The sequence below is a fragment of the Eulemur rufifrons genome, chromosome 9 (genome assembly GCF_041146395.1).
Source record: "Eulemur rufifrons isolate Redbay chromosome 9, OSU_ERuf_1, whole genome shotgun sequence".
Lineage (NCBI taxonomy): Eukaryota > Metazoa > Chordata > Mammalia > Primates > Lemuridae > Eulemur > Eulemur rufifrons.
The window spans coordinates 28,023,185-28,048,760 of record NC_090991.1 but is presented as its reverse complement, the minus strand read 5'-3'; the positions used below and the strand labels follow the sequence as shown (position 1 = coordinate 28,048,760).

The following is a 25,576-nucleotide window of genomic DNA, read 5'->3' as shown; positions in this document are numbered from 1 at the left end:
TAAGCACCTACTGTGTGCGGGGACCTGTGCTGCAACACAGTGCTCCTAGGGTGGGGAGAAGGGTGAGCCTGTAGCTTTCTGCTACCCCAGCTACCTACCCCCCACCCCCGCCCCCAGATCGTGAGAGGTCTTGGGGCTATTTCAATGCCACGTATTTTACTCCACTGGAATACAAAGCCTGAGAAATAACAACATATACAACAAACATGTTAGAGAGGGGTTTCCTGAAATAACCACCCTTCCCAGCCATCCCAGAGACGCTCCAAAACTTTTTCTTACTATACACAAACATTTGCTTTGAACCCCAATTGTTTGACCTTGACCCCTATAAACCTATTTTATTACATTTTTAAAACGCTGTATGATTAACGCGGCAAGCCTTTCTTGTGCACTTTCTCGCCACTGGAATCGCGTCAGTTTCTCAAAGTTCCAAAATAACCTTTCCCGGGCACGGATTCGTACCTCTGCTGGGGAAGGGCGGGGAGCAGCGCAAGACGTGCCGGTGTAGAGCGAGAGCCAGAGAGAACTTCCAGCGCGAAAGGAAAATAAAACTTGTGGCTGGTGTTTGTGTGGGAGGGTCCCCGCCATCCTGAAGCCCCCCGATCCTGGGGGGTCTCGGGTGCCGCCCGAGGAGCGCCAGGGTGTGGGTTTGCTCCCGACGTCCTTGACCTAAATTTCTACGCGGTGGCTGGAAACAGGGCGCAGAGCAGGGCGGGCGGCCGGTGCCATCCCCGGATCCTGGCGGCAGGGGCTGGCAAACTTGAATGGAGAGGCCGAACTGGAAGGGGTGGGGGGCGTCTTCTCCCAGGTCCGGGTGAGGAGCCGCGAACAGCTCCCCGCGCCTCCCCCTCCCCCGATCCACCCTCCCCGCGGCAGCCCATGTGATCCCGGGAAGTCGGGGCGCGCTCCCCCTCGCCCCGCGCCCGGCCAGCCCGGAGGCGGGGCCCCCTCGGGCCGCGGGGCTCGCGCGCCACCCCCGTGGGTCCGGCCTCTGGGGGCCGAGTGTGCGCGCGCGGGCAGGCGGGGGCCGCACCGGGGTGCGTGACGTCACCGGCATTGGTTACACGACGTTCTAGAACTCCGCCCCACGTGCGCCGGGGAGGAGGGGGAGGAGGAGGAGGAGATGGGGGTGGGGAGGAGGAGGGGGAGAGGTGGGGATGGGCCGGGGGGGCGGGGACCGGGGGGTGTGCGAGGCAGCGGGGCTGAGCTAAGCCGAGCCCACGTGTGACGGCTCTAGCCGCTGCCCCGGCTCCGCCGCTCGCAGAGAGATTCAGAGGAGCCCGGGCGGGGGGGAGGAGGAGGGGGAGGAGGGAGCGGAGATCTCGGGGCTCGGAGCCGGCCGCCGCTCCGCTCCGATCGCTGTGGGGCTCGGTTTTTTGGGGGTGGGGGGGCGGGGGGGCTCAGATATGGAGGCAAATGGGAGCCAAGGCACCTCGGGCAGCGCCAACGACTCCCAGCACGACCCCGGGTAAGTTTCCAGCCGCTGCCCACCGCGCCGCCTCGGGCTCGCTCTCCTTGCAGCGGCGGGGACGGCGGTGCGCGGAGCCCGGCATCTCCCGCGCCCCCCCGCCCTTCCCGCGCGCCCCCCCCTCCGTGGAAGTTACACACCTTTGGATTGCATTTCGCCGTCACCTTCTCCCCCACCCCACCTCCCGGCTCTCGCTCGCTCGCTCCCCGCTTTCCTTTTAGCTTTTGTAAGTTACACGTCAAAATGGCCGATCTGACATCGGTGCTCACTTCTGTTATGTTTTCTCCCTCTAGTAAAATGTTTATCGGTGGACTGAGCTGGCAGACCTCACCAGGTAAGGGAGGGAGGGGGGGACGCCTGGGTCCCCCCCTTCTTGGCTTCTTTATTGCTCTTTGTTATCCCGGTGTAGGAGCCCCCCCCCGCCATTGGCTCCCCACTTCTCCTGTGCAAGGTTATTTTTTTTTTTAATAGCAAATCCTTTCCGAGCCCTCTACGCGACCTCTGTTGCCGAATTTCCCCCGCGTGTGCAAAAAATGCAAAAACAAAACAGAATAACAACAGAAAACTACTTTTGGTTTTTGTCCTTGATCAAAATTTGCATTGCTTTTTTTTTTCCACACCTTCTTCCCCCACCCCCCCATCTCTCTCTTTCTCTCTCTACAGATAGCCTTAGAGACTATTTTAGCAAATTTGGAGAAATTAGAGAATGTATGGTCATGAGAGATCCCACTACGAAACGCTCCAGGTAAACCATTCCCTTCTGGATTTTGTCTTTATTTTAGAACAAAGTTTAAGTTTTATTTTTGGAGGTGTCTTCGGAAGTAGCTAAGCGGATTAGAATGGGGCTCAGGCGCATGGCTGATCTCGAACGGCGCCCTATCCCCCCCATCCCCGGCCCCCCGTAACCCCAGAGGTTATTGTTAACTGCGGCTGAACTCTGGGTACGGAGATACCCATCTCTCCGCTTTAAGTCATTTTCCCGTGGCTGCTTTTTCTCTGTTTAAAATGACATTTCAGCTTGATTCACTTTTCATAGTTTTTTTTTTTTTTTTTTTTAAATGTATATTTCCCCTACACTCCCAGCTCCCCAAACTCTTAAGACCTCTCTTTGGTGGGCGAATCTCTTCCAAGTGCCGGGCTTTCTCCGGAATAAAACAAAGCCTTAAGAAAGGGAAGGGGAGGAGAGGAAACTGAGGTGTCTAAAGAGTGAGGCACCAGCATTTTCCAAGTTACCTCCACCCGCCCTGCCCCCGTTCCACTTCCCCCCCAAGCTGGATGTTTCTCCTCGCTACGTGGAGGGCTGTAGGCAGGAGGGGAATGGGGGGTGGCGAGAGGGAGTGGGGGCGCTTGGGGGGCAACTTTTGCTCCCCATTCAGCATTAGGTCTCACTCCTTGTTGCTTTCAATGGTGTCACATTTTCTTGTTTGTTTTTCTCCCTCTTTGTCTCCTTTCAGAGGCTTCGGTTTCGTCACGTTCGCAGACCCAGCAAGTGTAGATAAAGTATTAGGTCAGCCCCACCATGAGTTAGATTCCAAGACGGTAGGTTGCTTTTTGTTGTTGTTGTTCGCCCTTTTGAGGAACGATCTGGGCATTGACAGCCCTATTTAAAGGGACAGCGCCTTTTTTTTTTTTTTTTTTTGCTTCTTTGCTAGAGCTGGGTACTTTTATATACCAAGCTAGTGAGTTGGCTCAAAAGTTTGCCGCGGTGGCTGGGTTTGGGGTTTTCTTTTTAGAGCCCGTCCCAGGGCAGCTTCGGATGCTGCCAAGCTTAGGCTAGGCCGGGAGGGGGTCCGGCTCCGGGAGAGGCTATCTTGCCGGCCAAGGGACTGTGCAGAGAAACTCCACCAGAGAGCAAAAGCAACTTTTCTTTGTCAGCTGAGCCCAGCACGCCGTACCAACTGTGGCTGTGGGAATCGGCTGTGGGGCTCTGAGAAGCCACAGCCGGGGCTTCACCGCTGATGGGGACGGGGGTGGGATGCAGGGGAGGGGGCGCTAATTACAGGTCCAGGCAACAGGTTCCTCTTGGGGCACTTGGGATTTGGAATGCGGGTTGAGGAGGGAAGGAGACGCTGGCATAGCCAAGCCAGGCATCCAGTGGGTGACTCCAGATGGCGTGAAATCTAAGGCTGATAAGGCCTTGGGTTTCAAAGCGATTTTTTTTCTTCCTTTTTTTTTTCTCAGATCCTTCCATTTGAGTGTGGGTACTTTTATAGCATTAGAAGTTTTTAAAACGCAGAGTTGAAGGGGGAAAAGACCCAAGGTACAGGTCGGAAAAGGAAAGGAAGAAAAACTGTCTGTGTATAATAATAAATTTAAAGGTGGGGGGTGGTTTGCAGTGTTTTATTTAGCTCCTGTGCTGGCTTCCTGCCTCTCCTCTCTTCCCTTTATGTCTACCAGAATTTCCCCACAGTTTTTATATATTTGCCTAAAGTAGGGGCCTTAAAATGATGTGGGCGGGTTGCCTGGAACTTCACTTCTCTGTGTTAGGTAGTGGGACAAGGCCAGAGATGGGGTTCTGGTTCCAGCTGCCTGTTCTGAACTTGGCCAAGTTGCTCCCTGCCTCTGGGTCTCAGTTTTCTCTTCTGTAAAATAAATGGACTGGGATGATCTTTCAAGCTCCTTTGGGCTTTAACATTGAAGGAAAGAGAAGAAAAGAAAAGAAAAAAAGGAAACTGGCAACTTTCCATGCACTTGAATTGATTTTGCAAATTCACCCTCTTTCTCTGGTCAAAGAGATCAGGTGCGTGCCCCTCTCCCCAAGAAAAGACCCCCTCTCCACCCACTCTTAGTGGCTTTATTCATTGTACTGGACTTGTCAGAGCTTGGGGCCCAACCTTTTTGTACTTTTATATAATTTAATTTGGGGAATAATCATTTGTAGGGTAATAAGGGATGTCTCAAGAATTTTTTCTCCTTGACTTTGGCTAGACATTTCAAAAAGCTAGTAAAATTAAGGATGCAAATCATTTCAAGGCAAATTTGGGAATTTATTATCCACCCCCTCTCCCTGCCTGGGTGGGAGAGCTAGTGTTTGGTTTCTGTGGTGGCTGGTGGGTCGGATCCTTCAGTGTCAGGTGCAAAGGCAGCAGTTTTCCCTCCCTGATTGTTTGTAGAGATGTTGTGGTCGCTATTATTTAGTATAACCTAGCTTTTGACTTTGTTTCAACGTTCAGTGCAGGAGGCAGAAGCGGTTGGTTTATTGACATGGAAACGAGGATCTTGTTTACCGTTACCTTAAAAGCTTTGTTTAGGTAACGGCCATTCACATCAAAAATAGTACCCTAGTCTTTTCCTAGAGGACTTGTAGATACAGTAAGTAGAGCTGTACCTAACTAACTAATGTTTTAATTTTTGTTAGTTTTCTTTTTTGTTTGTTTTTAAAAAATAGTTGACAGGGATGTGCAAAAGGTTGGGATTTGCCATGCTGAACTTGACCTCTCCTTTGCTTTAGAGATCTCAGCGTGTAAACTTTGCACACGGGAGAACTCGGATTGTGATTTAATTCGCTGATATCACCTCACACAATACAGGAGTTCTGAATTGGCTTTTCTAGTTTTGCGATTTTAGATTTTTTTTTTTTTTTTTTAGTGCTTCATTTTCTCCATTGCACCTGACTCCTTCCAGCTCCTGGCCCCTCCCTTGACATGTCCTTCACCTGTTACCCCCCCCAAACAAGGTGATTTCTGATTACAATTGTGTGCTGGTCAGCTAAAAAAAAAACATTTGGGGAGTGTTTATGAAAAGACGCCACTGTCTTACGTTTGGTCAACAGAATGGAAAATCCACACCTGTTGTATTTCTCTTGTAGACAAGCTCTAGTCAGTGCTGGACACACCTGTAGATGCAGTAATGTTAATCTTTACGAAAGGGTAGTTTCCTAGCTCAGAGGTTTTTGTCTATTTTAGTTTTTGAAAAGTAATCTCTCATTTCTCAGGTGATGTTTAAAGGTTAGAAAACACAATGCAGACTTTTATTAGGTCTTTAAGTCACCTTAATAAAAGTGGTAAATCCTTGCATGTCTTACTGGCTGGGGGTCCTGGGTGACTTAAGTCAGGGAGCAAAGGGACTGTCACCTGTGGTGTGCTTCCAACCTCCCCACCGCCATACTTTTCCCCAATGCATTACTCTTTTTTCCCCCATGGCAGAAGTGAAAACAAGGTTCACATTTACTTTTTAAAAAGGAAAATTTTTGATATGAAAGCTAAAGCCTATAAAGAAATAACTTGTAGCAATGTTTATGTTATCCTCTGTGTTGAATTTTACCCAAAGATCTGTGACATTTAGAAATCTAATGAAAACCAGCAACGGAAATTTTTAAAAAATTCCCTTTCTCCTCTTTTTATCTGTGCAGTGACTTTTTCCATCTCAAATCAGCCCGTTAGATTCAAATGCTGCTGTGGGAATTGTTTTGAGTTGTAAAGCTAGATCCTGACTGAGAATCATGTGCTCTGCAAGTGTCTAATTTGGAGTGGAGGATGTTTTTCCATTTGAATTGAGTTTGGTGTAGGGGACTCCCCTAATTATTGCATAGATTCTGACTTCTTTTGTTCAGTAATTTTTTTTTTAATGCTCCCCATGATGGGGTCTCTTTTCTAATTTGGGTTTATGTTGCTCATAGATTTTTACCCCTCGGTGTTCATAAAATCCAGCTAGATTTAGCTGATATGCTTCTTTTTCTTTTTATTATTATTTAATCTTTTGAGGTATAACTACAAAACAAATGATCCTTTTGATTAATCCTGGGTACTTTGCTATCAAGAAAACTAGTGAATTAATTCAAGCAGAGCCTTGTGTTGGATGTCTATGGGGAGTTTTTGGATGTTGTTGATTTTTAAAATTTTTGGAAGCCTCTTCCCCTCCTGTGTTGTCTAGTTTTCATCACGGAGAAGAAATACCATCCAATTACCTACTGCTGGAAAATACTTACATTTAATTTTCAGGTTATGATTTTTTTTCCAATGATAATGATGCTCCCATCTTTTCTCCCAGCCATGCATCACAAATTAGATGCAGGTACTATTTAATATTCAGCGTCTGTAGAAGAAAAAGCCCTTGCTTAAATAAGAATACGTGAGATCTGGTTTATTAAGAGCATCACACGCTGAAATGCATGGGGAAACATTTCAGAAAGGCTAGCTATATTAGTCCCATTTTGAGAGGGGTGGTTAAAGTTAAGATCAAAGTTTAAGGAATTTTCGAATTACTCGAGAAGTTAGTAAAAGCTGTGTTATAAGCCTGAGAAATGAGTGATTAATAATTAGGTGATTAATCATTTTTTCTTCTTCTTAAAGTACTTCATTGACTCCTGCTTCTCCATTTTTTTCCCAGATTGACCCCAAAGTTGCATTCCCTCGTCGAGCGCAACCCAAGGTAAGTAGGAGAATCAACAATAAGATTTGTAGCACTCAGAGATGGTTGCCAAGGATTTCAAGTCTCAAACAGAGCTTTGGCAATGAACTTTTGAAACCTGGTGTCCGCCGTTCCTTCAGGGTATCAGCGTGTGATGGTGAGAAGTCCAGGCAAGGAGTTCTGTGAGATAACCGTGCATCTCCAAGTTAGCCATCCCAAGGTGGGTTCTGAGCACCCAACTGAGGGCAGGGACACGTCTGATCCTTTGTGGGAGGACGTGGCTCCGTCTATTGCGATACTTGTGCACGCGTTCTGTTTATTTTTTAAGCATTGCTGAGATCGTATCAGGAAAAGTTGAACATTTCCTTGTGATTCTTTTCTGGAGGGTGCTCTTTGGAGGCCTTGTAACTTGGAGTTTATGGCAAGGAGTAGAATTTAAGTAAACAGCTTACCCTTTCTTGGGTAAAAACAACTTCATAGATCCACAAGGCCCTAACTCAGGAAGGAAGCAGTGGATGTCTTCATTTCAGGTTGGTTGGATGAATCAGGGTACACTTGAAACCAACAGTGCTGCTTATTTGTGCAAGTGCTGGTGCCTGGGTGGAGAAGTTCTGAAAATGTTGTAACCGTGTAAGAGTGGTACTACAAGACTTGCTTAAGGAATCGAGATAGGGCTTCACTTTTTTAGAAGTGTGTAGTTAACATAGTTTTCACCGAGCTTGCCAGGTGTGGCTGTGAAGCACACGGCCGCACGAAGCCTAAGGTTACATTTGAAGGGCTTATGGCTTACACGTTAAATTTCCACTTTTAGTTATGCTTTCTTGTTTCCTAGATAACATTGAAAGAAATATTTTTTTTCCCTGCCTCTTGTGGATTTGACATGCTTTTAGGAACAGGGGAAAAGTTGAAGCTTCTGATTGTAAGTCAGAAAAGGAAAGGGCTGTGGCTTTAGCAAATTCAGTTTATTTCTTTAAGCATAGTCTCCCAGAAGCGGAACCTTTTAATTATGTAAAGGGAGGAATGGTTTTGCATATTAATATAGAAAAAGTTGGCTGTTGTGGATGACATTTTGAGAATTTCAGGTCTGGAGCCTGCCACATGATTTATTTTCTTCCTTCCTTCTTTCTTTCTTTCTTTTTTAAGACGGAAACACAATTCCTTAAGTAAATAGAATGAAATATTTTAAGGCATTTTTTTCCCCTAATGATGAAGCAAAGGATAAGAATTAATGAACTAAAGAGATTAGATTATTTCTGTACTTAGCACAAACTATAGGGATTGTCTTAACCATGTTAGTTGCTTCCCAAACTATGTGTGATCCTTCACATTTCAGAAGGCTTCTGAGAATTAGCAGTGTTTCCTGGGTTTGGAAGAATTACTGTTTCTTCCATAAGTGTGAATCTTCAAATTTCCAGGTTAGTCATTGGATCACTCAGAACTTAGATCAGATTCCCCTAGAGGGAAACTGGAAAAATCCCTGACTTGGTCAAACCATGGGTTTGACCTATTTTCCTCTCCCCTTTGTTGTCCCCCTCCCCCAACTGTAAAACTAGGAAAGCAGTATTTCGCTTTAATATACTCTGCCCTTTGGTTTTTCAGTGATGCATGCGATGTGAAAACATGACAGAGTATTTCTGACACTTGTCAAAGTGTGCCTTCGTCCCCCAACGCGCAGTCCCACGTCTGGGATGTTTATAGGTGAATTGACAGACTTTTAGATCTGAGTTAACATTAAACCAGTGGGGGGAGGACATCTTTCCATGGAATTCTAGGGACTTAATAACACCTTTATTTTGATGGCCCACTTCACTTTACAAAGGACTTCGCCGTTCTCCGTCTGAATCCCAGCTCCATCTGAATCCCGGTGGCATTAGATGGTTGTCCCTGAGCAGATCCCCTTTTCTCAGTCTCAGTTTCCTCGTCTGTAAAATGGGAGTGATGATGGTAGCTCCCTCAGAGGGCTTTTGAGAAGAGTAAAAGAGTGTAGTACAAGGCAGGGGCCTCACCACTCATCACCATTGTCCACCATTTATGTTGTTGGTTTTCTCATCGTTGTTAGGATTGTTTACGAGGTTGGCAGCCTGGGTGGGTTCAGATGCTGATGATGCCCTTCCTCCTGGCCCTGTGAGTTTGGGCAAATCCCTTAACTTCCCTGAACCTTAGTTTCCCCATCTCCTAGAGTTTTTCTGCAGATTAAATAAATTAATAAAGGTAAAATGCTTAAAAAAAGAAAGACCTGGGGCACGGTAATAACCACGTGAGTGTTACTGGCTATTTTTAGTGTTATTTTTGTGAGGCCCTCACACCAATCCTGTGAAAGAGCGAGTAATTGAATTTGTGTGCCAGGCACCGTGGTAGGGGTTTTATGTGTGTTAATCTATTTAATGCGCATACGGCCCTATGAGGTGTGTACTAGTATCAGCTCCATTCTGTAGATGAGGAAACTGAGGCACAAATGGAGGTCCAAAAGACACACCCAGGCCTTCCCTCTGTGATATTATCCCATTGTTGACATCATCTGGTAGTATCTCTCCATCCGACCCTTGGGCCATCCTTTCAGATGGTTCTAGAGTTGCTCAACCCCGGTGAGGCCACCTGGTCATTGCCGAGGTTGTATGGTGGTTGGGAGTTGGGACAGAGTGGGGAGACCTTCCCTGTGTATGGTGATTCGCCAATAAAATCTGAGCCTGGCCACCAGTGTTTCAGACTGCAGTCAGTGTTGGGGACCAAAACCCAGCTGGCAGGAATATAGAACTTTAAGTCAGGCCATATTTATTAATTGTTTATCTGCCTTCAATAAAACTTCTGCGTCTCTGTCTTAGGGTCATGGTGCCAGGGTGAACCGCGCCCCTCCCCCGGGGGCTGGGTGAAGAGCTTGTAAATGATATGTCAGCGTGCGCTTCAGTTAGAATTCATTTCTCTGCTTCCTGGCTGTCCCTCCTTGCTAACACTCGCCAGAGAAATATTCCGTGGAGGTGTCAAAATAAGACCGGTGGAAAGAAACTGTAACTTAATACGCAAGAAAACCCGTGGCAGTGAAGAACAGATTTCATATTAGGACTGTCATAATATTCTTTAATGTCTCATATAAATAAAAATCTGTTTTGACCAGAATTTTAATGAGCGACCGGAGGAAGGGTTTTGAGTCCTGCAGTTCATTTATCCCCCTTTGCGATGTAAATGTTCACGTCGCAACTGAAGTATAATGGGGCTTTATTAACTCGTCAAGGGTCGACTCTTCGGAGACTAGTGTCCGTTAATTAGGGAAGTACATTTTGATCAGGAGAAGAAGAGAGGTCCCTTCTAGATCTTCCCATTTCTCCGGATGATTATTTCATTTTGTAAAATATGTAAGAGTTTCCCCCCGTATCTTTTTAAAAATTAAAGTGGTCATGCTCTTCTAAAAAGATGACTTAATTCGGAGCCATTGGAGAAGGGATGACAGGCATCCATCATTCTCTGCCCTTTCTTTGTTCTCTTTGGGCTGGAGGGTTGGCTGCCTGCAAGACTTTTGCTCCAGCTTGTGGCTTCTTTTTCGTGTGTGGAGGAAGCAGGAGCATCCTTCAGCGAGCGTGGAGTCTGGGCGTAACTCACCATCTGTCCTAATTATCCTTGTGTGTGAGAAAACATTCCCCCTCCTCTCCATTGCCGTTTCCTTCCTGAAGTTGTAGAGGCCAGACCCTTATCTGTCGATCCAGGGAGATCTCGGTTCTTCACCCTGATTCTACTTGCCTTGGGTCACAGCTGATGGCCATGGGCAAGTCACTTACGTCCCTCCAAGCCTCAGTTTCCTCCGCTGTAAAAGAGGGAAAATAGAGTCCCCACCACATGAAGGTGTTTTGAAGATAAATGCAAAATTCTTTGCTGGGAATATTTGCACCCAGCAAATATTTGCTGATTTTATCATTATAGAATTACTTGTATTTTCATAGGATAAAAAAAATTACGATGGCAAAACGACCTAAAGAAGATCTTAATTGGAATGCAAGCTCCCTGACGGCAGGGAGCTGTTGGCGCTCAGTAATTAAATGAATGAGTCGGATCTGGCCTGCCTTCTGCACAGCGGGGGTGGGGAGGTGGCTGCCACCCCGTAAAGTTATGTTGGTCGCTGCAGGTCACACAGTTACGTTGTGGCAGGATTGAGCTAGAGGCCAGGTTTTCTTCTTCCCGTCTTGTCCTTTGATGTGGCTTCAGGGCCCTGGAAGGTTCTCTGCTGAGCACGCGTCCAGATGGGTGCAGTGGCAGCGCGGGTGTTCACATGCACACCCCCTGTTCCGGGGGAGTGCTTTCTTGGCAGCTTCTCAAGGGCGAAGGGTGAGTTTTCGGCAGCTGGCCTTCCCTTGCCGCTGTGGGTCGGGTCATTCTAGCATCTTGCCATCTTGGATGATCTGCAGCTGTCATCTCGGCAGCCGCCGTTAACCGACCTGCCGGTGGGTTTTCTCGTTCCCGGCGAGGACGTGGTGGTGTGGCCGCAGCCCTTTTCCACAGCAGCGAGGACCTTGGAGGATTAGTGGCTTAGCTTCTTGTCGGCGAGCGCTGCTTCCTCCTGCGTGCTAAGTCAGTAGCAGGTGTCGGCTCAAAGAGGAGGGGCACCTTGTCCTACAAATGTCCTTTCCCTGGATTTTGCCTTTCCTCACATGCTTCCGTTTCATTGTTAAGGTCAGTCTCCCGGGACGCTGAAGCTCCTGTGTTCTGTGTCAGATGGTTTTTGGCTGACAGGTGAGCCTCCCCTGCCGCCTGCCTGCGGAGCGAGGAGGAAGGCAGTCCCTGAGGAGCCAGCCGACCATCTTGGGTGTCCCTTGAGGCGGCATCCATTCTTCATGTCCTATTTTGAATTTTTAAACCCAAACATTCTTCGGCCGAAAGCCCCGAGAACACACAAGGGAGATAACAGTTCATCGTCTCTCCCCTCCCGTTTGATCTAGAATGTTCATTTAACAAGAGCGCGTCTGATGCTTGTTAATAGCTACTTCTGTGTGTGCTGCACCCACTTTTGGAGGGATTCAGGGAACCCTCGGTGCTTCCTGCTGCCCACTGCGCACAGTCTGAACTTCCTAGCCTGGGACCTACCATCCTTCAAGGTCTGCACCGGGGTCTTTGTCTAGCTTCTTTCTCAATTCTTCTTTTGCTGTCCCTGGCTCCCTCTCGGAAGCAGTCACACTTCTTTCTCTGAATTTCCACAGTACTTTACCTTTCCTTTGGTTACGGCCCTTCCAACTATAATGAATTAGCAAAAACTCACGGAGCACATACATCCGTTAGGTGTTGTGCTTGGCGTTCACTCATTCGTTTATTCACTTATTGAGTGCTGACTGTTTTTGCTCGGCACTGCGTGAGGTTCTGGGGATAGTGTGGACAGCGAGACAGAGTCCCTGCCCTCAGGGAGCATTCCCTCTAGTGTGGCAGACACACAGTGAGCAGACAGGTGAGTCCGTGACACACTGTCAGGTCTGAACACCAAAGCCAGGTAGGAGCAGTGGTAGGGGTGGGGTGGACCGTGTCTCTTATTTTTTATTGCAGGATTAAGACTCTCAGATGGAAGCCATATCTTTTAATACAGTCACTTGCCACTTTTCAGTAGTTCAGTAATTATTTACCAAGTTTCTGCTCAGCACCAGGGACTGTGTTAGGGCACTTTGGTCTGAGTTTTATGGTTTTTAGGTCCATGCCTTATTGCTTCCCACCGGACAATAAACTCGAAGGGCACAAGCATATTTTGCCAAGTTGAAAAAAGCTCTTACTACTGCACTTTTGCACATCATAGGCTTCCATTTAGATGGAGTGAATGAAAAATGACAAAGGAGACACAGATCTTATCTTCCAGGGTATTAGCTCCAGGTTGGGATGAGGGGGGTGACCTGTGGTGCAGGAGGGGTGGGATAGGTACAGGAAAGGAGGTAGGAACAGCATTTCGAGGAAGGGAGATCTAAGCTGCTAGGAGGGGGTGGTCTTTTCCCCAGATTCTGCAGAACAGGTATGAAGGAAGAACGGCAGGAATGCAGTCCTTCCTTGCCAGGAACTAGGAAAGGCCAGAGCTCAGCTGTCACAAGGGGTGTGTGCTGCAGAGTGGTCTAGCAGGCAGCTTGGGAAGTGGGTTGGGGCCAGGAAAAGCAAAGGCATTTGTGCTTTCTTCGGTAGGTTCCGGGGAGCCTGTTGTACATGTGTGCAGGCTCATGAGATGCTCTGTAGGATGTTCTGGGTGCTTCTGGACCTGTATAGAAGCTGGGTCAGTGGTAGGACTATGGTGGATGCAGTTTTGTGGAGAACTTCCACCCTGGACTTGTGGGTTAAGCTGAATTCAGACTGGCCATAGACCCTTCTTTAGGAGTGAGGCTCTTGGCAGATACCACCTCTGATCTTTGGGGCGTGTGGCAGCTGACAAAGAGCTCTCTCGTTCTCTTGTTTCCATCTTTTACTTTCCTCTTTTCCTCCTTAAACAAGGGGCCACGATATAGACACAATTCCAGAGTTCTGTACCTTGTCCTTGCCTAAGCTGTGTTGGTGACCTCACTGTGTGTAGACAGTGCAATGTCATTTCTCGATATGGAAATCACAGATTGCCTGTGTGACACCAGTGTGTGTGTCCTGTGGCTCAGAGCAGTCTGACCTATGACTTCATAGGCAGTGTCTGCTTGGGGTCGCCCTTGGCTGAGTGGCTCCTTGGGTTTAGGAATCGCACGATCTCTGCTTTCTGTGTGGTGTGAGAGCAGGTGCGGCCCTGTGGCCGAGCACCCCGTGGTGGTTGTAGCAGCAGCCGAAGACAGTCGCTCCAGCTGGGACGTGTGTCCCCCTGGGTCCCACGTGGAACAGATATCCTCCGTTTCCCCTCTCTTTCGAGGGTAAATAGCACCAGGCTTCCAACCATCTGAAAAGCTCTTCTTAAGGTGGGTGCTTGGCTGCTATGCTCCTTTATTTTATAGTTCTGAGCCTTTGCATAGTCAAAAAGAAGAAATTCTAATTCAAAATAATGGCTGTTGTAGGTGCAGCACTAAGACTCTATACACTTAATGTCCTTTAATTTAATCCTTACAACTATCCTTTAAAGTAGTTATTATCTCCATTTGACAGATGGGGAAGCTGAGGCCTGAGAGGGTGAATAGCTTTCCTGGGACCACAGAACTAGACAGGGTCGGGATTGGCCTTGGGACCAAAGTCTGTCCACTAAGCCCTGCTGCGTCCAACTTGAGTGGGTGGAGTGTAGGTTCTTGCACTTTGCCGGAACCGCTGTGAAATGCTCAGGCTGAGGAATAGAATTTGTTATAGCCTGCCCAGGAAGCTTCAAGTTATTTTTTATTGGCTGATTTCTAAGAGCCTGTTTAGCATAGTTAAGTGCCACTTACCAGCTATGGAGTTTGGGACAAATCACTTAATGGTTTTGTGCCTCCATTTTTTCCTGTTAAATGGGATATCATCGGTCCCTCCACTGTAGAATTGTTAAGGGGATTAAATGAGTTAACGCATATGAATGGCCTAGGGTGATATCTGCATGTTGTGGGTACAGTGTAAGCGTTAGTTATCTGCTACTGTCCCCCAAAGGTGGCACTGCCCACATCATAAGAGGACCTCACCCGAGCAGCTCATAGATTGATTGGCACCATTGCCCCTTTCTAGGGGTGATGGATAGAACAGCACATTGAGATTGGAAAATTCTGTGTCGGTGCCTTGGCCTGCTCGTGGAGTCCTGGCTCTCGAGGCGAGATAGCATGCAGCCTTTATCTTGGGGCTGCTCGATGGCATTAGGAATTCATTTCCTTTTCCGTATCTGATGCCTATGTTTTGCTGCCTCTGAGAGTAAAGTCCCGGGGAGAGGCGAGGGAGCAGCTAAGACACTGCTGTGTGAGAGGTCTCCCCGTGAGCCACCTCTCTCCCAGTCCTCCTCTTTATCTGCCTGGGGGTAGTTCTCCCAATGACTGATCTGAAAGCATCACATTCATTTATTTGTCACTGGCTGTGACAGGCAAGTTAATGCTAATGGATTCTTTTTTTAGCCTGTTGTCTGGGATGAGTTTCTCTCAAATGTCCTGAAATCTAAGGCATTAGGGGAATGTGTAACTTTTATGGCAGGGGAGGATTTATAAGATAAATAGGGTTTTGTGTGCAAGGGCCTTAAATTTAGGTTTGGGGTGAGAGCAGCCGGTGAAGGTTGGGGGGGCGGATGTTGGGAAAGCACAGAATCTTCTTTTTAAGAAATCCATTCAAGAGCTCTAAATTGCTGTTTCTGTTTCAATTATGTGACGATTTCAAGGGTTTAGAAAAATCTAATAAAATGGTCTTGATGATGCATTCTGGGGAGAGAGTGCTTCAGAAGATCTAGGAGAATAAATTCCTTGAGGGTCAAGAGATGCTCGTTCCTGCCACCTCGGGCCTTCCTTCGTCTGGGTTTTTACATTTTTATTGTTTTGAAGGGCAGAAAATGGTGTAGGAATGTATTCAGGGCTTCATCTATACCCTCCACCGAAATGAATTATTCTCTTTGGGCAATTGCAAATAAACGGGCCTCTGCAATCTTTTTTTTTTTTTTTTTTTTTAAGCTGACATATTGTAATTGACTTTCAGGGCATGATTTGAGCACGTAGTGATGTTGAATAAAGCACCAAAGAGAAGAAACTGGAGGAGGGGAAAGAGTGAGGGGGGGAGGCCCTGTAAAAGTTTTTTCTTTCTCCCATCGCAGCTTTTGATAGTTTCCTAAAGAACAGAAGTTTACAATGGAAGCCGGCTTTGGGGCTGCCTAGGGGAACAGAGTGCAGAAAGACCTAGTGTAGCAAAATGTGATGCTGAGTGACATTAATGAGGTGACCGCTCTGGTGGGAGGGAGGCAAGGAACCAGCCAAGTCGTAGTTCCCATGACTTGCTCTCAGCCGAGTGTGTTTCCTTCTGCATGCCTGCGTGGTGCCTGCGTGCGTGTGTGTGTGTGTGTGTGTGCACGCACACGCCTTGTGTGTCCTAAGCCTTCCAATGAAAGTTTTAACACCAAACCCTGTTCTTTTTATTATGGTCTTCCCCACCCTCGAGAGGCCCCGTGTGTCAAGTTCTGTCCTCTGTTCCCACATGCCGGAAAGTAAAGTTTTAAACCTGGAGGCATTTTGTTTGACTTTCTGGTTACCTGCTGGAGCCCGGGTGGGTGGCGTGTGAGGCCAGCATCACAGAGCTGGCTGTTGCTGGAACATCAAAGCCAAGAGTGTGAAAAGTCAATATTCCCGTTTCTGAATTCCAGGGAGAGGAGAAGAGTAAAACCTGTGGATGTGCAGCTCCCCCCCCCCCCAAAAGGCCCCAGACCAATAACACTTCATATTGGTGATATAAATGGAACATTGCAACAGCTGCTTCTTAAATATTTTCATGTCTTGGAGAGTATTCGGTCTTTCCATGTTGTTCTTGTGCAAGAATTTCCAGTTACTCCAGAAAAGCCGCAGCATTTCGGGTGGCTTACCTGTTAGAGGCAGGGAACCTGGGTCTTGCTGACTTAGTGGATGAGACCTTGAGTACCCGGCTCTGTTATGAACCCGTGTTAGAAAGGAAGCTGGTACCTTTATCTTATTCCGTTTTAAACAGTGACCATTCTAAACAGCACTAGGCAAGAGTGAGAGATCTTAAGAAATGAAAAAGCCCAGGCAGGAGCTGGGGTGGGGTGGGTGGAGAAACTGTGTATTTACTGATGCAGCCTGGATTTTTTTTTTAATCCCTTTAACTTAGTTCCCTCTGGGATATCTCTCAAATGTGTCCTTTTTGTAGCTAGAGGCAAACAAACAAACAAAAACATTTCCACTTACATGTGAACTACTTAATAAAAACTAACGGGTAGGTTCACCGTCTCTTCTGCCTGGGGAACGAGGATCACATTGGGATGCTTGAATTTAGGGAAGAATTGGGTGGTGAGTCTCCACAAGGCTGCTCCCTGTATATGTTTCCTCTTCTGTTTTCAAAGCAGATAATTGGTTTTAGTAAGAACTTCTGACTTGATTAGGGGGCCCTTAGGAAATTAAAGTGTGTTTGAATTTCACAAGTATAATTTTAATTATACAAATTTTGCATTTTTCACTAGGGAGCCGGGTTCAGAACTTGTTTTCCTGCACTAATAGGGGTAGGATAGCTGATGATGGCAGAATGCCTTCCTTGAATTGCTTTGAAAATACAAACTCCTTGGATTTGAACATCGTTCTCCCCTGCAGTACATGATGTTCAGGTTAACGTCCATACACGTCCCACATCCTTGTGAAAAATGATTTTTTACTGCATCCACACAACTGCAGAACAGACTGACATAGTGGGGGTAGGGGGTGGGGGGAGCCTCATTATGAATTTTTCTGCTGCACTTGCTGAAAGAATTCAATTAAAGTTCTTTTGAGCGCGAGTCCTGCCCGGGCAGCTTGTGTCTGGCACGCTGCCACGTTAGCATGTTGTGATTGCCTTTATTGCCACATCATCCTGTTTGCTCGGAGCTTGTGTGTTCCCAGTGTCAGCTCTGCAGACGGCCTCTCTTTAGGATGGCCCCGGTGGATGAGAGTAGAAGGTACTGTGGGAACAGTCGCCTGGGTTCCTCCCCGAGCTGTGAAGAGATGGTGGAGTGAGGCTGATCAGACCACCTGGGCTGTGTTTTCAGGGCTACCCAGACAAAACCCCCAAGTGTCGGGGAGGCGCTTTGTGGGTTTGAACTCAGGCATCCTCAAACAACTCCCCCCTGTGCAGGCTCTAAAGAGCTTCCTAGAGACCGGCTGCTCCAGCCTTCTGGGCTCTTGTTTCAGATATTGACAGGAGAGATTGAATAGGACGATTGTTCGCGATAGGGAAATCATGAAACCGGCTCGTGAATGACTTGGTGTCACCCTACAGGTGAGGGCCTGAGACTACGGGGAGACAAAGCTGCAAATGTAGGCTGGTTCCCACCCCACCCAGCCCAGCCTGCACTGTAATCATTGACTGTTCGCATTACTTTCTGTCGAGGTGGGGTGTATGGCTTAGTGTTGCAGAGCGTGGACTCTGGAACCCGTGTGCCTGACTTAGGATCCTTGCTCTGCCACCCAACCAGCTGTGTTACCTGGATCGAGTTATCTAAATAGTCTGTGCCCTTAGTTTTGTCATCTGTGAAATGGAGATAATGGAGTTGCTGTGAGGATTACATGAGTTGACGTAATCAAGTGCTTCTAACGGTGTCTGGCGCATAGCAAGTGCTGTGGATTTGTGAGTTAGGTGTTGTTAGGAAGGGTGACGTCCTGTGCTCGCTTGGGCAGCACATACACTAAAATTGGAATGACACAGAGAAGATTAGCATGGCCCCTGCACAAGGAAGGGTGACGTCCTGGGGCCAGTTTGGCTAAATGCTCTCTGCCTGCCTTACTTAGTAGTTGGGGAATTAATTGTAAGTGCTGCTGTCTACTGCCTTACATATTTTTTCTTATGTTGTAATGTTTGAGAAGTACGAAAGGGTACACGTACATGTGTATGTGTGTTCATGCATGTGAGTATATATGACGTGGGTAGAATTGCAGTGTAGTTTGGGGTCAGACAAGTGTTTGTGCTGTGACAAATGAAGCATGTGTTTTGTTGAGAGGCTTTGAACTCAGAGGGACCTAGTTTGAAACTTGGTGTTGCTGCTAACACCTTAGAAAGGTTTCTCAACCTTTCTGAGCTTCCATTCTGCACCTAAAAAGCGGGGACAATAGAGTTGTGAGTATTAAATGAGACGATTATAAATATGGCACCTGGTGTATGGTTGACACCTTGAAAATATTAATTCCTTCCCCCGTAACCAGAAAAAGAAATCTTGAAAATGGGAAAGATACCAAGTGTTCTGCTCTTGCTGGCCGTGAGAATATCTGAACTTAGTTGATAAGTACTTGGAGGGCCGAGTAGAGAAAATCAGACCATAAAAGGGGATGTTGTTATCCTGAATCTATACACAAAAGGGCTGTTTTAGGGGCTTCATTCCACAAAACCTGCATTTTCAAGGACAGTGAAATAGCATCATTTAGTCGGGAACCTTAGTGGTGTCCACAGCCTTTGAAGATTCCTTTGTTCCTTTGATGTCTGGTGGAAACTGGGAGCCCAGGGCTGCGTGGTCAGAGGCAGGAGTAACTTCAGGTGATTGAAAGAGTCCCAGCTATGAGTGAGAACAGCGGGGAGGGAGAACAGCGGGACTGGAGCCAAGCGTTACGTTTTCGTAGAGCCTTTTACTTGGGGATATGGAACATTGGGTTTTGATCTGCAAACCCAAGAGCCCCATCGTGTGAATGGGAATGAGATCGGCAGAGCTCCAGGGAATGACCGCCATTCCCAGCCATTGGCCTGGGAGCTCCTGAGCCTCAGACTTGCTGTCAGGGCTGGGAAAGACCCACCGGCCATGGGTCTGCATTGCCTTGCTCTTTCCCCGTTAGCCCCCTCTACTTCACCTCCATCGTCCATCAGGTGGAATTTACCAGGTGTTGCCAGGAAGAGGGAACAAGATCGTGATTATAAGTGGATCCCGGGCAGGGGATGGGGCACGTGGGCATGTCAGTGTGGAGAGGGTGGAAAGGGAAGGAGAGAAGGGGGTGGCCGGGAGGAGGGAAATAGCAGATTACATTGACTAATTATAGGGAAAAAGCCATATTTGCTGCTCCATTAAGTGAGCGCTAGGCTATGAAGCAGTTTATTGTAATTAATGCAGCAACAGCAAGTAAGTGTTGGATTTGGAGTGGAGGGTCTCCAGGAGCCCCTCCCTCCTTCAGGTCCCCGTGCTCACTGTCCCGCCGTTATCCTTGGAGGGCAGGGGCACGGGGGAGAGCGCCCTTTTGGGAAGAGCAGTGGCAGAGTCTATGGCTAGTTTTCTTCCGGGTTATTTTGACAAGGAAGGAAGATCTCCTGCCTGATCTCCAGCATCTTCTGTCGGGGTCTTTATGTTTTCTAAGGATGAAGGCGGAGGGACAGACCTGCGCCATCATTGCTATTCTTGCCACAATCATTCTAATTTCAGCTCATGAGAGTGGCAGGTTGCACATCCAAGTCCATCGAGTCATGGGCCGTGTGGAGTTGTGATTACTTTCCTTGATGATTTCTTGTTCAAATCAGCAGTGCTCTTAATTTTCCAGATGAAGTAAAAAGAAAATTGGCGACTCCCCTCCCGCCCTGTGTCTCTTCATCCAGGGTTTTCTGAGCACGACTCTGATTTGGAGGGTTAATATTAATTAGGAGCCGGTTCAGACCTCGGATGCTTGATGAGGTGGCTTCGAGTGTTGTAACAAGCGTGGCTCCTTTTCGCATGGGCCTGCTTTTGGAGAAAGTTTCTGGGCTTACAAGTCAAAGGGATGCATATGCAGGGAGAGAAGTACCAGGGGCTGAATGCTACAGGGATGCAACAGATGCTCCTGGCCGGTGAGGAGCAACAGGACCAGAGAGCAGGGGCAGATCTGGGTTCTGAGCTACCACCTTCCCCAGCTTGCAGTTGGTGCTCTTTGCCTCAGTTTCCTTTTTTGTAAGTGCAGGTTGTTTCCTTAGTTTCCAAGTTGGGTGACGCTCGAAATTCTCTGATGCGAGTCCCCTGTGAGTGCCAGGTAACAGGGAGGAAGCTCATTTTGTGCTGAGGCTCGAGGTTCTTGCTTGTAAGCTTCACCAGTGCTGACTGGTCTTTGGGGCAGCAGGGCAGAGAGGATAAGGCAGAGCAAGCCAGTGAGCCCCACAGTACACTTAGGGGAAAGGACACCTGGGGAGGAGGTGACCTCCTCTTCTCAGATTCGATCCTGTTAGGGATCTTTCTTCTGTGGCCTGGGAGTTTGGGTTGTTTTCTTTTTTGATGGGGTAGTTTGGGGTGGGAGGGGGGTGGCTGACCATGGGTGTGAATGTTCCGGGCATAGCTGATGAGCTGACTGTGACCTTGGGCACATGGCCTTGCAGCTCTGTGCTTTGGTTTCCCCATCTGTAGATGGGGAAGAATGAGGGCGTATGTGGTAGGAAGCAGCCATGCTTAGGGTTTAAGAGAATAGGCTCAGAAGACAGGCAGTCTTAGGGTTTCTTTCTGGCCTAATAATTTCCTAGCTGTGTGACCTTGGGAAGTTTGCTTAAGTTTGCTAGTCTTCAATTTCCTGATCTATAAAATGGGGTAATACCATCCTAGCATCTACCTGGCAAGGTCGTTGTAAGGTTAATGTGAGACAGTGTTCGTAAAGTGCCTGGGAGGTGGTTAGCACTTCATACACGAGGGCTGCTTTTACTGTGAACTGCTGCGTAGTGATTTGGCTGAAGGTCTCTGAGATGTTAGCCAAGGCATGGACCAGATGTGACCACAGTGAGAAAACATTTAAGCTCTGCAGATTGCCTTTCTGATTTAGACAGAGCTGCCTACAGAGAGAGATTTGTGGTCAAGGAGGTGAGGCCTGCCTGAAATGTGTGGTCTGGTACCTAGGGGATGAAGTGCCCAGGTGTTGACCAGGAGGGTCTCAGTGTTGCTTGGGGCATGCACCCTGGCTGCCCTGGGACGCCCCCCAGAGCAGAGGGGATCTGGGCTGGGCTGTCCTGCCCGCACGCCTGAACCAGAGGCTGCAGCTGCCCTGGCACCACCCAGCTTCGAGGGGATGGGGACCGGGGTGTCCCCTTGCTTTACATCTTAACCACTTCATGGCAGGCGAAGGGGAGGAGGGAGGAGAAGAGGAACAATCTCCAAGTGACATGGAGGCCCACATTAATTTTTGGAACCCACGTCTGGTACGATGTGAAATTCAAAAGCCTTGCTTGACTGAGACAGAGCTGATCAAAGGCCATTTGCTATTTCAGAGTGTTCCTAAGTGTTTGGCAGACCAAGTTCTGTCTTTTTATTACTTCCTCTCCCACTGAGTCCTCCCTCCCCAACTTCTTGGTGAGATGGTTTTAAGTCGGCACCAACACCTGTTTCTCATGCTTTTGTGCAGCAGGAACTGTCTGAACTGGGGGCAGGTCCGTGACCTTCCTGGTCACTGCCCACGTGAGCTGTGGACACCAGTGCTTGCCGTCGTCCGTCAGCTGTGTCTTGGCTTCCTTTTCAGGGCAGGCCTGATCGGGTGTTGTAGGTGGGAAAAACCTTAGCGCTTGTTACACTATTAACGCTACTCCCTGGAAGGGAGGGTTGAAAGAAGGAGCAGGGTGGAAAGCAACTTGTGGGGAGGGGAGCAAGGGGGACATGCAGTCAGACACTGGCCTGCCCTCCGGCTGCTCCCAGGCTAGCAGAGAGGCAGGTGTACGAACAAAGACAACCAGTTCTAGAAGGGAATGTTGGCCACGCTCAGGAGGGGCACAGAGGAGGGAGTGAGCCGGGAAGGCCTCATGGAGGAGGCCCTGAGAGCTGAATCTTGAGAGAGGGGAGATCCTCCAAGTGCAGGGAACTGCGGGAGCAGTTAGGCAGTGTGGCTTTTGCAGGGTGTGGCACCTTGTTCCCTATGGGCTGGAGTGTAGCATGCAGATGAGGGTGGGGGAAGATTGATTTGCTCATCATGCAACAAATATCTGCACTCCAATCCTGAGCCCGCCCCAAAGCTGGAGCGTGTGGTGATACAGCTGTGACAAGGATGACCCCGTCCCTGCCCTTCTGGAGTTTGCATCTGACTGGGGCACATTCATTGAACAACGCCCTGTGTGGTGTGTTATTGAAGCATGATTTCTGTAAAAGCTACAAAGATACATTGGGGGTTACAAAGGATCATGGGAGGGAAATCAGGTCTCCTGGAGGGTTTTGGGAAGGCTTCCTGGAGAAGCAACATTGAGGGTGAGCTTGGAGGGTGAATAAAAGCGTGATCTTGGGGAGGGAAGTTTCTGGCGCATTCCATGTGCTGAGGGAAGCAAGGGTGGCTAGAGTGCAGAGGCTGAGGAGGGGGAGGGGAGGGGTGAGGCTGTACCGGGGTTAGGGTTTCAGTGTTATCCTAAGAGGGTTGGGGAACCCACTTAAGGGTTAAGAAGGGATAGGAAATGATCACTTTTGAGTTTTGAAAAGATCACTGACAGCCTACGTGGAAAGTGGCCTGTGGGGACCCCAGACAGTTGTGGGGGATGAGTAAGGAAGTTGTCTCGGGGATCCGAGTGGGGAAAGATGGTGCCGTGGTGAGTTCTCAGAGGTGGAGACAGAGACCAGTGGATGGATTTGAGGTTCGTTTGAGAGTTGGAGCGGCGGCTTGGTGGTTTGGTTAGCTGGGAAGTAGGAAGTGTTAAAGGTAAGTGGCAAATTTGGCATGTAGTCTGTGTGGGCAGAGTCCCCCAACCTCAGTGAGATTGGGAATGTTGGCACACACCGGAGACAGGGGCGGGGCAGATGGGCCTGGCTCGGGGGGCTGCATTTAGCCCCTTGGCTGGAGACTGGCCTGCCCTTAGTGACGTAGTCCTAGCAGTAAACTTTATTTTAAGTGTGCAGTGCATAGTTATTTATTTATAAATGACATACATGTATTTCTGTGCTAAAATAATATGCTCTCCTAATAAGCCAAATAATGAAAAATAAAACAAGATGAGAAAAAAAATGAAACAAGAATAAAAATCTTTTCTTCTAACCCCTACTTCTGGGACCATAGCTTTAGGCCTTGGGGAGCCACTAATGAGTTTCAGGGTGAGGGGACCGGATCAGATGGGTGTGGGGGAAGAGCCCCTGCAACCAGGGGCCCTCGGGCGAGTTCTGCCCGGGCCCGGGGGCCAAGGGGAGGTGCTGACATGGTCTCACGACCGCTCGTGGCCTGGTGAGTCAGGCACGTGAAACTGCAGCATAATTAATAACCCCAGAAGTGATCTTGGCAATATCATACCAGGTGTGTGAGGGCTTTTCGATGCTTAATGTTTGTTAGTCTGTGTCCATCCCATGGGAATCCGTGGTGAGGCTCACTCCCGTGTGGTCCAGAGGGCTGAAGGCCACACTTGCTCGTGAAGAGTTGATCTTACGTAGAGGAATCGAGGCTGGTCTCAGCACCTCTGCTACCTGCAAAGCCACCGTCAGCCAATTCCGAGCCCATTCGGGCCACTCCTCCCCTGTTTTTGGTGGGTTGATAATAATACTTCCCTACTGAACTCCAAAGACTGTTGTGGGTCTGAAAATGATGCAGAGTGAATTGTTTCTATCTTTGCAATCCAAACGTTCCTCTTCGTTTACTCTCCAAATCCCTTCCAGCAAATTGGTATTGCCGTGCTCACTCCATCCCTCGGTTCTCGGAGGCTAATTCCGTTCCAGCCCGCTCCATTTAGCTCTTCCTTCGAGCAGAACCCAAGCTAGGATCTCGCCTTCCAGAGAGTGCTTTAAAAAGCCTTGTTTCCCAATATACTGCATTTCGGTCTTTTCCACGAGTGCAGCCGTGCTCGGGAGAGGCCTACGAGCCGTTTTCTACATGTGAGAGGTGAGCGAATCAAAGGTGAGCCCGTTCTGCCTCGGCGAGGCCTTTTGTGTAAAAAGGACCTTTTGAGTAAAGCAGTCAGGTTGACGGACAACTGCCAAGGCTGCCTGGTGACAGTGCTGCTCCAAAGGGTAACTTGGACAAAAATCAGGGCCAGGAGCAGACAAAAGGATGCCCAGAAACTGGCGGTGGGGAAGCCTGAGTGAGATCAAACACCCTGGAAATGTGTCTTCCATCCATTTAGGACTTTACGTGGAGCGAGGTTGAAAGTGGCTGGCTGAGGACATCAACATTTTAAATTTGTCCTGCTTTGACTTCCCTGGCTTTATTTCCCTTGACATCAAAGCAGGGAGACTAGGAGTTGTCACTCCTGGGTTTGGCTTCAGACTATGTTGTGGTACCCTTGCTTCATGACCTTGGCGCTTCGTGTCTTTGCTTGGGGTGATGGGTTAATTGCAAACAAAAAGTGAGATGTGTATTTCAGTCTTTTAGTCAGAGGGAGCTCTTAGACAGAGGCACCCAGAAAACGCTTTGAAAGGACCAGAAAGCAGCCTGGAGGGTCAGGTCCCATATTTCTGGAGGATTCTGGGAGATCAGGAGTCCAGAAGTTTCTATGTGTAAGCCTTGCTGCTCCTCCGAGGAGCCATCGTGAAGGCAGTTCAGTCCTGCACATAGAGACGAGGGACAGGTCTGAAGAATTCCTGCCCCTGCCGCATAATAAACCTGATACTAAAATTAGCGCCGGCCTCCTGCGCTGTAATTCTTGCTGAGATGATACAAAGAAGTGTTTGTGTGGCCGGCATGTCTTTCCGGATTGTAGGATGTTGCTGTATGTCAGATAAGTGTCCAGGTCTCCAAATCGGTATTTCATGACAGCATCTTCCCCGTGTCCCCGCTTCCTCTCTCTCCTCCTCTGTTTTGTAGGGGTGGGAGGAGGTAGGGGGCGGATAGAGGAGAAATATTTTAGCTTCTCTTTTGGTTTTGTGTAAGTCTCTGTCACCGTAGGTAGACGTTCCTTGAGAATCCTTCTGAAGGTTTTATAATTGAGTCTTTTACAAACTCAGTGACAAGATGTTACTCACTTTCTCTAAAGCGTCTACTTTATGCCAGGGTTGGGGTGGGGGGAGGGAAGACTTTTTCTTCAGGGAAATGTGTCCGTGGGGGGGACTGGCTGTCAGGGCAGTTGGGTGGCCGGCTGACAATTTTAGTAATTGAGGAGGCATTGGGTCCCTGAGTGAACGGCAGTCCTTCTGGCGGGGTGATTTTGCTTTTAAAATAACATGTTCACCTTTAACTGCAAACGGCTGTGACGAGAGTTGTATTTAATTTTAAATTGCCCATGTCCAGCAACCTTCTGTGACTCTTTAAACAATAAAATGTTTTTAATCTTCCTGCAGCTGTGTTCTCTGTGTGGGGGCTTGCCTTTTTTGAGGGGAGGGGACTTGCGTGC

At 48.3% G+C, this 25,576-nt stretch overlaps 1 protein-coding gene and 1 pseudogene across 6 annotated transcripts in view; both read left to right on the top strand.

Moving 5' to 3' along the window:
• Positions 1-384: 384 nt before the first annotated feature.
• The window catches only part of MSI2 (musashi RNA binding protein 2), a 383,429-nt gene continuing 358,237 nt past the window's right edge, over positions 385-25,576 (top strand). For 3 of the 6 annotated variants that reach the window (XM_069482356.1, XM_069482355.1, XM_069482359.1), the window contains exons 1-5: positions 1,407-1,468; positions 1,762-1,802; positions 2,132-2,213; positions 2,923-3,007; positions 6,797-6,838. In XM_069482356.1, coding sequence (XP_069338457.1) covers positions 1,407-1,468; positions 1,762-1,802; positions 2,132-2,213; positions 2,923-3,007; positions 6,797-6,838 — 312 coding nt within the window. Of the gene's footprint in view, positions 644-1,186; positions 1,469-1,761; positions 1,803-2,131; positions 2,214-2,922; positions 3,008-6,796; positions 6,839-25,576 lie in introns of those variants that run through there. The other 3 variants (XM_069482357.1, XM_069482360.1, XM_069482358.1) reach the window with 2 other exon arrangements.
• On the top strand, positions 18,030-18,104 carry LOC138392728 (U6 spliceosomal RNA; annotated as a pseudogene).